This window comes from Acartia tonsa, chromosome 1 (genome assembly GCF_053477335.1).
Source record: "Acartia tonsa isolate MP-2025a chromosome 1, ASM5347733v1, whole genome shotgun sequence".
Classification (NCBI taxonomy): Eukaryota; Metazoa; Arthropoda; class Copepoda; order Calanoida; family Acartiidae; genus Acartia; species Acartia tonsa.
Window position 1 is genome coordinate 14,012,245 of NC_137260.1, and position 14,414 is coordinate 14,026,658.

At 30.2% G+C, this 14,414-nt stretch overlaps 1 protein-coding gene across 2 annotated transcripts in view; it reads left to right on the forward strand.

The window, feature by feature from the left end:
- The first annotated feature begins 1,004 nt into the window (after positions 1-1,004).
- Positions 1,005-14,414, forward strand: part of LOC145313401 (synaptotagmin 1-like) — a 40,811-nt gene continuing 27,401 nt past the window's right edge. Inside the window, exons 1-3 of one of the 2 annotated variants that reach the window (XM_080152776.1) lie at positions 1,005-1,174; positions 7,787-7,848; positions 11,260-11,355. In XM_080152776.1, the coding sequence (XP_080008902.1) occupies positions 11,261-11,355 (95 nt within the window). In that variant the 5' untranslated portion in view covers positions 1,005-1,174; positions 7,787-7,848; position 11,260. Of the gene's footprint in view, positions 1,175-2,958; positions 3,170-7,786; positions 7,849-11,259; positions 11,356-14,414 lie in introns of those variants that run through there. The other variant, XM_080152784.1, reaches the window with a different exon arrangement.

Below are 14,414 nucleotides of genomic sequence, written 5' to 3' on the forward strand. Positions count from 1 at the left end.
GACTTGGAAACCATTTAAAGCTATACATTTATATATAGAGGCTAGAAAGAGGGTTGTCGTACAATTTAGCAAGTTATTAATTAAACAGCTAATTATTAGTATACAAAAGTCTTATTTTACTCATCATTTAGAAAAGAATATTTAGATAATTTAATTGATCTACAAACCTTTCTTCCTTCCAAAATCTACAAGCTTCCAGAAAGAAAGACGTTCATTCTATATATTAAGAGGGAGATTAATTTAATGTCAATAGTTTATCTCTTGAAATTATTTAATTACTGTCTTTAAAAATCACGTTTAATATGTTTTTGAATGTGTTTTAAGCTTGTGATTTCTTAAAATATTAGAGAATCAGGAATTTAAAGTCTCATTAACAAATGGTAGTGGATAGAAAAGGTGGAAATTAAAGAAAATTTGTAGTAAGAAATATCTTATATTAATTTACAAATTTATTATATATATAGTAATATTTCCATCTTTTATACTAAAACACCGTTAGTTTGGTCTATTGGGGGTAAATATTATATGGGGAGAAGGTTTTTGTTTGGGGTGGGAAGAACTAAAAGAGAGAGAGATGGAGAGAGAATAAAAAGGGCCTAAACTGAAATGCCTTGTGTACGAAATATAAGGACTTTTCAACAATTCTAATTTTCAAAATATTTATATAGAAGTTTTACATTATTTTACTTCTGATCATAAAAACTAATATTGTCCAAAAAATATGAAATAATAAATTCATAAAAGGCATAATTCCGCCAAAATTTTCCAAACTCTGGTGCCTGGTTTTCTAAACTATGGAGGACCAACTATTGTATGTTTGTGCATAATCACTGCTAAGATAATATTAGCAAAAATAATAAAATATTAACATAAAATTGTTTAAATATTTGTTATTGGTTTTCAGGTTATGATATTTATAATAATATTATAAGATGTTAATTTATGCTACTTTATACAGCAGTGTTTGAATGTATGCACGTCCAACTATTGATTGAGGCTCACGAGACCAAGCTAGAGTGTTGAGGATGGTGCACACACACACACACACACACACACACAGGGAGGCCACTACCACCATTAGTACCAGAAAGTGGCCGTCACAGGACACACATTACTTGTACACACACAACATTATCTACACACAAAAGTTCTTACAACTAAAATTTCCAAATGAGTGAGTTTGTTTCATATATTTTAATATATTTATCATTATTATTATTATATATTTTTATCATAAAAGTTCCAGCAGATGAAACAATGTGACAAATTTATGCAAAAATCCACAAAAAAAAAGTTATTTTTATTTTAAAAACTATAAATTTTATGGTGTTACTTGTGCTTTTTTATATCTTTTTTTATATAAAAAATGTAAGATTTTCAGTTGTCAGCAATAAAATTGTGAAAAAACAAGCAAAATAAGTGCAGATTTAAGTGTAAAACTGCCTGGGGAAGTAGGCATGATGGTGTGTAAGAGGCAATGACTCTCCACCAATTTTGATCATATGATTTATCCCTCACCCCTCCGCTCAACCCAGAACACAGTATGCCCCACTACCCTTTTACCATTGGACCATCAATCATAGTTTATCCTATATCCCATTATAAAAAGAGATTCTTTATACCATTATTATGCTGATTCTATACCTTCATTTTATGATCATACTCTACATAAAGGTCGATAATGATATCACAGAATTTAGGATTTTTGTACAGTTTTAAGGATTAATTTTAAGGAAACTTTTTGACCAATATTTGCTTATACCAAAAAAGGTAATATTTTTAAGAATTCAAATATGTTTATTATATCAAATGAAGAAACCTGAAATGAATTTACTTTAAAGATGCTCTTGGAAAATATGAAATAGGCTGTATAGAAAACTTTATTCGTGGAAAAAGTTTGATGACACGTGATAAAAATATTGAGCATAATATAAAACATATATCATCAAAACTCAGAAAGACATCAAATAGCTTTTCCTTTAAATTAAAAATGTACAACTTTCATTATGCAGATAGAAAAACTTTTTTCTTCTTATTATTAACCTATTAATAGAGGGAAAGTTTTATCTTATTGATCTTTCATATTCATCAATAAAAATGAATATAGAATATATGTGGAAATTTTGACAGGGTAAAATTGTCGTTAATTTAGATTGCTTGGTCAGTTTTTTCATCCAGTAGGAGGGTAGGGGATTGGGTGAAGGGGGTGATTTTTATTTTGGCCAGCTAAAAGTTTCACTTTATTAGAATAGATGATAATCTGGTCTAAGATCCAATAAATAATAAATTCATGTAAATAAACTTTTATTAAACGCTTTGCAATTGTCAAACTGACAAAAATCAAACAAAAAATTTAAAATCTCTGCTGGAATTTTTAAGTTTGCTTCTTTTCCTTAATTTATTTGTTTTCTCTACATTTGCATTTTATTTAAATTAATAAAAATGTTTGTGTTATTTCTGAGTGATTATTTATGAAAGTAATTATAGTTTATTTTTATTTAATTTGATATAAATATCTTGACAATAAATTCACAAAAGTTGTGCTTAAGGACTCACCCATTGTGAAACTTTTTCCATTTTTAATATTAAATGCTTTTGAATAACTATTTCATCAAATAAGCATATTTTTTGCCTTTTTGACATTGTATTTTTAATATAAAAGTATGATGAAATGATTATTCTAAATATATATTTTTTTATCATGTATTAACCAACCAAAAGTTTTTTTAAAATATTGTACCAGGGAGAAGGGAGGAGTAATGTGAATAAAAAGTGTGAATATGTAAACTTGTCAATGGTGTGTAATTTGTAGAATTTGTTTAGAAGATTTCCTGATCCTAATCCCTTTTCTATCTTTCAATATAAATTCTTTTGTTTTTGTGTGATTACACTTTCCTTCTCCCGGGTCCTTGAAAAATAATAAGCAAATGGATTTAAGGACTTCTAATTATGCTATAGAACCTTCATTGGACTACTGTGCATGCTATGAGGGTCTGTACACTGTCACCTGTACTCTGTACTGTGCCTGTACACTGTCACCTGTACTCTGTACTGTGCCTGTACTACACCTGCACTGTGTGTGGCCGCCAGGGGATGCCTCGGCTCCCCCTGGATGGATTGGCTAGAACCTGTGTACCACCCACAAGGAGGGGAGCAAGGTTCACGCGAGGTAGGCTAGCAAATATACAAAGGTCTGTGTTTGGTTGTATGTTCATTGTGGCTCTGTGTGTGTGTGTGTGTATTTGTGTGTTTAATACAAATAACTGGAATATTTTAGCAATGTTCAATTCATGTTATTGGAATAAAAAGAAAAATGTAGATTTGAAAAAGCAAAAAAAGCTTTTATTACAGATGTGATTAGATGTTTTTAAATAATTTAAATATTGAATTAAAAATCCATCAAAAATAAAACTTTTGTTTGCTTTGAAAAAAAAGTAAGAGGCATAAAAAGGGATGTAAGTAAGATGAAAATTATTTTTAATCTGCAACAAACTAAGTAATATCTGTTCTATGTGTGCTGGGGGAAACTTGTGTGTTGAATGTAGCTGGATGGATGTAGATGGTTGCTGCATGTGCACTCACTTGTTCTTGTTTTATTTGCATGAAGTTTATTTAGTTTATAGAATCTGTTGATTGACATGAAATTGAATGAAAATTTTAAAAAAGCTGTTTATAGTGCCTATAAAAATGACGTCATACGATACAAATGACCAATGATGGGCTAAATCACAGACTAAACTAACCAATGGTAGGCCAGTATACATTTTAATTGCCCTATGGTAGGACAGTATGACGTCATTTTATATGTAGGCACTATAAAAAGCTTAAAAAAACAGAATTAGAGGGGTAAATTAAAAATGAATTAGAATTTCCTCTACTCTTTTCTACAAACATTTTAAAAAATACAGCAAAATTATTTAATTTGGAGGTAAATTGATTTTTCTTTAATTTACCTATACCTGTTAAAAGAATCACACTTTTTATGTATCTATGTTATATCTATTTAAGTGTTTCTAAGGTCATATTCACAAAAAATTAATTGATTTTTTACCTTCATTAAAAAACAATTATCTACATTTGGTGTTAAATTAAAGAAACCATTAGCAAATTACTAAATTAATCTACAATAGTTATAAAACTAGCATAAAGATTAAATAAGATATATAATACTGTAAATAGCTTCTGTATTTAAATTTATTTATTCTTAAAATTATTTGCTAAATTTGATATTATTTACCAAAGCAAAAATTCTTATTATGTGCACTTATTTGAAATATACTGCATTTAGTAAATTCATATTTGAAAATAATTAGATATAGTTTACATGAGCTAATATACATAGTTACATTTTTAAAGGCATGGCCTACAGTCTTTAGAACTAAAGAGCATCAAATTCTGCTTAGTTAGGCATAGTATTACATTATAAGCTTTGAAAACAAACTAATATATTAGTATTTAGGAATCAGATATTTATAGATTATGTATTCTTGAAATACATCGAAGAAAAGATAAACTGCTATAAGATCAATATCATTCTATCTTTCTAATTATTACATGAGCCAAACTTTTAAACTAAACTTAAAATATTGCATAAACATTAAACATTGCTCGAAAAAGGTTATTGGAACAACAATGAATATAAAATATACATGGAAATTATAACAGGGGAATAATTGTCGTCACTTTAGGTTGCTGGCATGGACATCATTTATTGGTCAGTCCATCCATTAGAAGTGGAGAGGATGGGACAAAAGGGGGGGGGAATCGTTATTTTAGCCAGCTACGAGTTTCACTTGAATAGAGAACATGAAATCTGGTGTAATATCCAAGTAACAATACATCCATTGTGACATCATAATGCCTGTAGGTGTAGAAAAATCAGCTTATTTGATGCATATATATCACAAGATAATTGGTATAGTGTGAGGTTATAAAGATTCCCCCTCTAAATAATAATATCTATCATATAGAAAATTGACCTTGCAATATATTTCCTGGAATATGTACATTATGAGTACAAATATGTCTGTATGTTTATATCTGTGTACAGGATGATTCATAAAAAAGTTTCTTTCCTTTTCAATAAATTATCACATAAAGTAACATGATCTGTGTCTTTCTGCACTGAAGGATCTACGATAAAGATACTCACAGGCCTTGGGAAGATTTGTATCTAATTTTGGATATCAGCATCCCCAAAAGAAATCGCCTCTGGAAAAAAAATCAACCCAACTTCAAAGTCTAAATAAAAGTTTTAATTTCAAACTAAAATTTAAAGTGGGGGGAGGGTCTACTTACCCTCCCCATCAAGTACCCAAGAGGCCTCCTAGGGGGTAACCGCTAGTATCATCTAAATTAAGTATGCTTATCTTTATAAATTAACTTTAGAAATAACAAAATTTGATATTCAAGTGTAAATTTAAGTTCTTGTTTTTTAAAAATCATCCAATATGTTGTGTGTATGTGTGTGTGTTTGTGTATTAGTGGGTATGTGTTGTATGTATGCCTATATATTACACACATATTTGCATATATTTTAGGATAACCATATTCTTTTCCCAGGGAGGGAACATTGTCATTTTATTACAGTAGTTCCCAAAGTTTTATAGTAACATTTTCATATTAGTTTTTCCAACATTGGGGACATTTATTGATTTTTTATTTATTGGTTCATTAAGTTGAGTGTTCAAACGTTTTGACCACTAAATAAGCTCTACAGAAGGGGTAATTTTGTGTATCATTCTTTGGGATGTACATTAATTTTCGGCAAAAGTCTTATCCCTTTAGATCTCTGTTCTTTTCCCCACTTCCAACAACCAACATTCCCATCTCCCTTTCCCCTTCCTCCCCCTTCTATCTCTCTTATTGGAAAATGAGAGGATTAAAAGAAGAGAGTGTCATTCCCCTTTGCAATGGATGTAAACTATATGTGGATATTATGACAGGGAAATTTATCGTCAATTTAAATTGGTGGTCAGTTCTTTCATTCAGTAGGAGGGGAGTCTTTTTTTTAGCCATCTACAAGTTGTACTTTATTAGTACATGATAATCTGGTGCAAGATCCATGTGACAAAAAATCAATTCCCCTTTGCTTATTTCTCTGCATCATTTGCAAGTGGTTATTTAAAACAACATAAACAATAAATATGGGGAAAAATTTATTTTTTCATAGGCATCCCAAATGATAAGTTTTGTTCCTAACTTATTTAAATCTAAATTTGCTAAATTAATTTTGAAAATTGGTAAAAATATTTGGTTGTATCATGTGGATAGCTCATTTTATTTCCTATTGTCTTTATAGTGAAGGCAATTGAGTATGTCTGTGTGTAAGAAGAACCCAGACACTTTTTTCTAACATCAAATCTATTACAATTCAGACTTTTCCTATTTTACTCTTCTTGCTTTAATTTTATCACCTTATATTTAATTTCCTTTGTTAATTCCAATAATCTAAAGCTTTGTTTTATCCTTGTATTTTATAATGGATGGGAAAAACCAGTTTAACTTTCATTATCATATCTCTTGAGATACCTGGTGAATTTTTTTTTCTTATAGAGGAAAAACAACGTTTTGGGGACAAGTGTCATGTGTCATGTTGCGACGTCATAAAAATGCGTCTATTGTTCATCTCTTTTCTTTTTTAGGGGTTTCCTTTTCCACTTCTTCTCTCATCCTTCATTTAAAGATGTATTTTATGACATCACACTTGACACTTTCCGCTGTCCCAGTGTTTTGTTTTAAAAAAAGCTTCTTTAAGGCCCTATGAATACTTTAAATATTTTTAATTTATTACTTTTTTTATAGTTTTGTTATACAATGCCATGGAAATAAGCTAGTAAGAGCCAAAAAGTGTTCAATATCAATATAAACCCTTTACAAAGTCCATTGTAGATACCATTAATACTTTGAGAAAATTCTAGTTATTTAGGTCACATGATGCATTAAGAGTTCTGCAAATATAGTGGATGTATTAAATATAGGAATTTTGCATTGACATGTGTGTTAATGGATTTTGTGGTTCCAGTTTTCAGGATGCAGCAAAAATGAAGATCTTTTAATATGAAAAATTGACAAAACAGACTTTTTAAACTTTTATTGAATTTTGTTGAAGCAGCTTATAGTGCTTATGAAAAATGACGTCATAAAATACAAATGAAAAATGATATCCTAGTATACATTTTACCACTGGTCATTACAATGTATACTGGCCTATCATTGGTCATTTATATTGTATGTCGTCATTTTTATAAGGCGCTATTAAGCTGCTTTAATTTTGTTTAGCATGGCTTCATGTCCGTTTTTGAAAGAAGTTATCAGATGATAAAACTTTCATGAATAACATTACCAAATACTTAACTAGTTTATAAAAATAGCTGAATCTAAATTAGATTTCTAAAATTAGGTCCTAGTACTTTCACACATAGTAGAGAAGAGAATAAATGGGAGCAGCTTACAGTGCAAAATAAGAAATGACGTCATACAATATAATTGATCAATTACAGACCATAATACATGGTCTATCATTGATCATTTGTATTGTATGACGTCATTTTTTATTAGGCACTATAAGCTGCTTAAGAAGGAATGCATAATTTACAACTTTTCTATTAAAGCATATTTCTATAAATATTATGTTATACTATACTTCAATATATTATTATCAAATACTAGTGCACATAATTTGAAATTTTACTATAATTACCATATATGCATAGTTACAGTACAATTAGTTTTATTTTGAATTAAATTTAGTAATTTGTTTCTCCAATGTTTGATATAATTTCAGGTTGAATTTAACTGAGTTCAGTTGTGGTTGTTGTGTTGTATGAGATAGTTCAGGCTGTTCAGGTGAGAAATATTGTACCTGTGTTTAGTGCCCTAGGAAAATGGGAATAGATTTCACCGCTTTTGGCCTACATATTCTATTGACGTCATATTAGAGGTAAAGAGAAAGGGAAGTGGGAAAGAAACCCCATAGAAAAGAGATAGGGTATAGGGTATTTCCTGATGTCAATAGAATAGGTAGGCCAACTGCAGTACCATCTATACCTCTTTTGCTAGGTCACTATAGACAGCTACTTCCTGTAATACCTTACTTAGTTAATTATCTCGTTTGAGAGGGATTCTCCTTCCATTTCAAGTTATCATCTAGAGAAGCCAGAGCATTATCTGCTTGTAATTGGGACGTCCACTGGGAAATTAGGTTAATTAACATCAAAACAGACAACCATCCTTGGATAAAAGACCCTTTCTGGAAGTCCTAACTTTGCATCTTACTTAGTTTCGACTGTCAAAGCGTTCCTACTAATATCACTATATGTGTCACATTCTAGACATAGCAGCAGTAGGGTCTATTTTATGACCAGACTTAAACGCGACACATAGCTCCCCGACAGAAAGCAGGCTATCATTAACGCTAATGCCACGGGGTTGAATTTCTGTAATATTAAATTTTTTGTTAATTTGCAATTTTACAAAATTAAAAAATCTATACTAAGTAAAATGTTCGAATATTATGAAAAATGAGAAAAAATCAATAAGTTTTTAGATTCTAGAAACAATACTCTCCTAACCAGAATATTAAAGAGTAAAAAAGAAGAAATGAGAAAATCATTGAAAATCAAAATTAATGGTTGCATCCCTAACTCTTAATTAGAAATTAATAAGATTAAAAGTCCATTTACTGAAAAGGAAAAATATAAAAAATTCGAGATAATCAAACATCTAAATGGGTTTGGTGTGAGTGGATTTTAGGAGTTTTGCAACTTCATTAATTATTCATTGATAATAAACTTTACTATTTTCCCTGATCATGAAAAATGTAAAATCTAAAAAAGAAACAAGGATGACAACATCCATAAGTAGCAAAACACAAAAAAAGTAAATTACATACTGCATACATCATTAGTATAGGGCATCTTCTATCTTAAATTTCCCTAAATTTCCTTACAGACTGACCGACGGACAGACAAAGTAAATTATAGAGTAGCTTCGCTACTAAAAAAAACAAAGGTTTCTAAATTTGAGATTTTTACATGTTTTAAATTAATGATTTAAATTTAAGTTTTTTTAGACATCCTGTATTGAATGTTATTTTTTGAACATCCTATATGGAATATTATTTTTGAGACATCCTGTATTGAATGTTATTTATGAGACATCCTGTATGGAATGATATTTTTGAGATATCCTGTATTGAATGTTATTTATGAGACATCCTGTATTGAATGATATTTGTGAGACATCCTGTATAGAATGTTATTTTTGGTGAAAGCCAATAAATTAAACACAATAACCTCATTGATTAGCTGTGGCAAAGTGTCCACAACCTAAAGTAAATATTGTTCTAAATACCAATAGACATAATATATCTAGATGGGTCATCTGACCCCATTTTTCGCCAAACTTAAAAAGAAATTCCTATAGCAGACAAACACCTTTCTTTATTTTTTTTGCATTCAAGAATACAAGCGATGAAATTTTTCAACGCTATCTATAATACAAAGTAGCTTGATGTCTGTCCGTCTGTCTGTCCGTCTGAAGCTTAAGATCTCAGTAACCGCTGAACCGATTCTACTCTTCAGGGAATACACCTACTTGTCCATTGGTGGTTTTAAGCTATTTTCTTGGGGATGGGACAACCCTAACCCCACCTCCCCCACACACACAAAAAAATTCTGGGGAAACTACTTCACATAAAATTAGCAAGCAGCACCAGAAATTTTTATATTTTTCTTTAAATTATAGGCGAAGCCGCTAGCAATGTATATAAAGATAACTTTAACCTAAAAAATTCCAATTGAAATATGCTTCACATTATATTTGGAAATAAATTTTTACACTATATAATTTACCCAAGAAGAGCCTTATCTTAAGATATGCGCTAATTTATAGTTGACTCATAATGCAAATGAAATGAAAAAATAATGCCATTACTTCCCAAAATCTTTAATATGTTTCAACCAATCACATGGCTGGATTTTATCTTCACTGTTATCTTATTGGCTGATTTATAGAACATGTCTCTAGATTATCTCTATTGAAATACCAAATGTAAACACAATAACTCTCATTTCCCCTGTTGTAAAAGCTAAATATCTAGAGCTATAAAATGAATTATACACCATAAAATTAATTATTTTATTGAGTTAATGTTTTTATGCACATAAATAGGGTCATTTTTTGTGTTGTAGTCAAATGCTCTTATTAAGTCAAAACTGTTAATAATTAATTTGGTTATAATTAAGAACACCTTGACTTAATAAGAGCATTTGACAACAACCCAACACCTAACTTTGCGAAATTACGCCAAAAAATACCCTTTTTCTAATTAAAGAATTCAATGCTAAACCAAAACTTGATTATCAGATTTAATTTATGTAAATTTAGACCAAGAACATTTGTAAACAAACAATTGTGAAGAATTGATTTGCATATTCCTTTCATCTTAAACAAATTAGATAATAAGAAGGGAATATATAACTTAGGAAATTTATACAAAATTTTTAAATAAAAGTAGCTTTTAAGGTTTTTAGAAATATTTGTTAAAAAAGATTAAAAGTTAGAAATTGGAAAAGGTTCTGTGAAAGAATGAGGGTTTATTTGGCTGTAAGAGGGTCATAAAGGGAATTTACAAGAATTACATCACACAGCACGTAAAGTACATTAAAATAGTTCTACAAATTTCTTACTTATAGCATTTTCCTTGAATTTTTGTGCTCTTTTTATTTAATTGAAATACAATACTATATATCTGTTATTGAAATGACATTTAAAAGATATTTATACAAGGTTTAACATTATATTTGTCTTAAAATGAAACTGCGCCCTAAGCCTTCAGATATCTTTTTTAAGGGGGAAACTTCCATAGAAGATATATGAGACTTTCCTGAAAAAACATATCCTAATTGGATCAGCCATCTCTAAAATATTTGGCTTCAAACAAAAATTCTAGTACTTTATATAATTGACTAGTGTTTACGCCCCTATAGGCCTCTAGGGGCACTTGTAAGGGGATGAGGAGATAGTCGACCATTTATTTTAATCTAAAAAGTTTTTTGAGGGGAGGTATTTTAACCAAGGTGATTTCTCTGGGGTAGAAATAAAGTTATAAACCCTCCCATGTCGGTCCAGAAGTTAGCGAGATCTCAAGCTACACACACACACACACACACACACACACAGATGGACAAATTGTCACCCTGTTACTTTTTTAAAGGAAAAGGAATAAAAACTAGTTAACCTAAATTAATATTTTAGGATGGTTTTATCACTACGGCCGTTGTGGCTGGTGTGCTTACTGGTCCTTGTAGCTGCGGCACATCTGGCGGCTACTGATAGCGACATTGATGACAGGTATGATATATAGATAGATAGATATCCTGCTAGCCAGATAGATAGATAGTTGTTTAATACTTTACAAATCAGCATTAGATAGTGAGATAGCTAAGTGACATTGATGATAGGTACGATTTATAGATAGATAGCTAGACAGATATACAAATTCATTTTATATATATATATATATAAAGAACTCTTGTAGTCAGGGAGGGGACTGTTTATTACACTATTCCCCAAAGGTTTCTTATTTTTCAGCTTGACAACTTTTATGAATTTTAATGAATTTTATTTAGTTGATTCATTAAGTTAAGGGACCAAATGTTTCAACCACTCATATAATCTACACAGGGGATAATTTTGTGTATCATCATTGGGGAAGTACATCGGCCATTGTCTTATCCCTTTAGATCCTTGCCTTTTATTTACTTTAGAAAAATCAGCATTAGATAGTGAGATAGGTAGGTGGATGGATAATTTGCAGGGTTGATATATTTGATGGAGTCCTACGAGTTAAAGAAATCTTAATAGCACCATTAATTGAAAAGAATTACAAATTAAATACATAGATAGCCAGATAGATAGTTAGATTGATAGTAGGTAGTCATTAAGTAGTAAAAAAAATGAATTAGATAGCTAGGTGAAAAGTAATAATATATGTCCTTGTCCCATGAAGTGTCAAAACTATCATCTACTGCAAACCAAATTTTCTCTGTTATTAAGTACACTGAGATGTCAGGGATATACTGGGATAAGACATTGGCCGATAAATTGGGAAACATCCTCAATGATGATACACAAAATTACCCCTTCTGTCACAATTAATATGTGAATAGTTTGGAACCAACCAATCAAAATGCAACAAATGCCCCCAAAGATTTTGGGCTAACGAATAAGAAAACGTTAATATAAAACGTTGGGGACTAGTGTAATAAACAGCCCAATTTTCCCTCCCTCCCTGGTGAGATGTACTTAGATAATTGAGCCTCTAATAAATAATTAATAAACGATTCTAAGTAAGTGCGCCATAACTTCAACCTATTGGGAAAGAGTTATTCTCTACTTCATTTAAACTTCAAGATACAAAACAAAATTCCTTTAAAAAACTATATCAAAATAGTAAAAAACTAACTTAATATTTGAAATGAATCATTAAGAAGAATTAATGCTTAAATTTTTTCTTGGGGCGATTTCTATTGGAAAGGTGGTGGTACCCTTCACAACAATAGTTATTAACCTTCCCAGGACCTTGAAGCTACGTTTTAAAGGAAAACTTTATCGGTTCAGTGAATAGCGAGATCTTTCGATACAGAGATCCTGTTACTTTTGCCAAAGGATTTAGTAATCTTTTTTTTCATTCTTGTAATAATATTTTGGCATTGGCAAAAATAAAAGACTTCTTTTTGGTAAATGCAGAAGTGAAGACTCACCATCTAAGAAACTATTTTCCAATAGAGACCTAATTTAATTACAAGTATATACTTGTAATTGTTGTTATCATGTGTTCATAAAAAATGTATTATATTCTGTATTCTTTAGTCTGTCTGTTGTGTAAGTGTATATATTAGTGGATTTATTATTACTTGGATGTTACATCCGATTGTCATGTTCTCTAACAAAATGAACTAGCAGCGTGCTAAAAAAACTATAACCCCCATCTAACCCTCTTTACTCCATTCCCTACCCTTATACTGGATGAACGAACTGATGATAATTGATGTCCATATTAGCAACCTAATTTGATGACAATTTTCCCCTGTCATGATATCCAGGTATATTCTATATCCAATGCTGTAGTCTTTTTACATTTTGTTACAGGAATATTAAGACAATGGACAATAAATTGAATATATTCCCAATAAGGATAAAAAAAATACTAATTCTGTAGATAAAATTTATTGTTTAAAATTTTTGAGAACCAATAAAAAAATTAGTTTTTCCATATCAAAGCTTGTTATTGCTGCGCTATTATTGGCAATTTTTACCCTTGTTTCTGTAAATACGCATTTCTATTCAAGTTAAAACTAAAATATTTTCATAATTGAAAATATATTGATTTTTTACAATATTAACTGCATTTTATAATGAAAAATATTTGAATATATTTTTCAATCATGTAAAGGAATCCTGTGCACGTTCCTATCTTGGATTAATGTTGATCCCCCCCCCCCCCCTCACTGAATTAATTACAACAGATATTCAGGGACAATGGATGGTAAATTAATGTACCCCTCTCCCTCCTCCAACTATATATGTCAAACAAATTACCCTTTATACATAGGTAGAATTCTTAACCTTATTTCAATATGTTTGTCTAAAATTGGTATTTTCAGCTTTAAAACGGACAACTAAGGTTATGAAAGTACCGAAAAATAGCATAAAATTATGTAAAATTATATTTTTTTTTGTATAAAATGCATGAGTATATATTAAAATCAATAGTAGAAAAATTTTCCAATCAAGAATAAAATTTATCTTCAAAGATTAGAGCTAACAAGTTACAGTTTGATTTTATAAAAATTTAAGGAGTTATCATTCACAGTCCTTTGTCCCCTCCCTCCCTGCAAGCACAAGGAGGAGAAAATTAATCATCTTATTTGATGACTTCGAATTTAATCTTGGAGAATGTTTCCTATATTAGAGATAAACTTTATACAAAATCATTTGAAAGGAAAATTTTATAATTTTGATGTTTTTAACACTTTTAAACAAAAACAAGTAGTTTTCTAAGCAAGTCTTGGTTTTCAAGCAAACAAATGCAATCTCCCCCCAAAAAATCCTTTAAAATAACTCTAAACAGTATAATTCTAATAATATCTCTATTCACAACATCATCCATCACTACCCCATTTAGTCTTACGGTGTTAATACCTATCTTTTCAGAAAATTATTACTTCAGCAAAAACTACCATTTCGTAATTACCTCGGTCACATAATAAAACATCCCAACTGTTTTTATGCTATTTTGTCTTTGGCTTTAATACGCTTTGCTACTTAAGCAGTTTAGCGGAATGTAAGGCACCCTACAATTACATATACTCCTATTTTGCAGGAAGGAAGGGGACACTGGGCTGTTT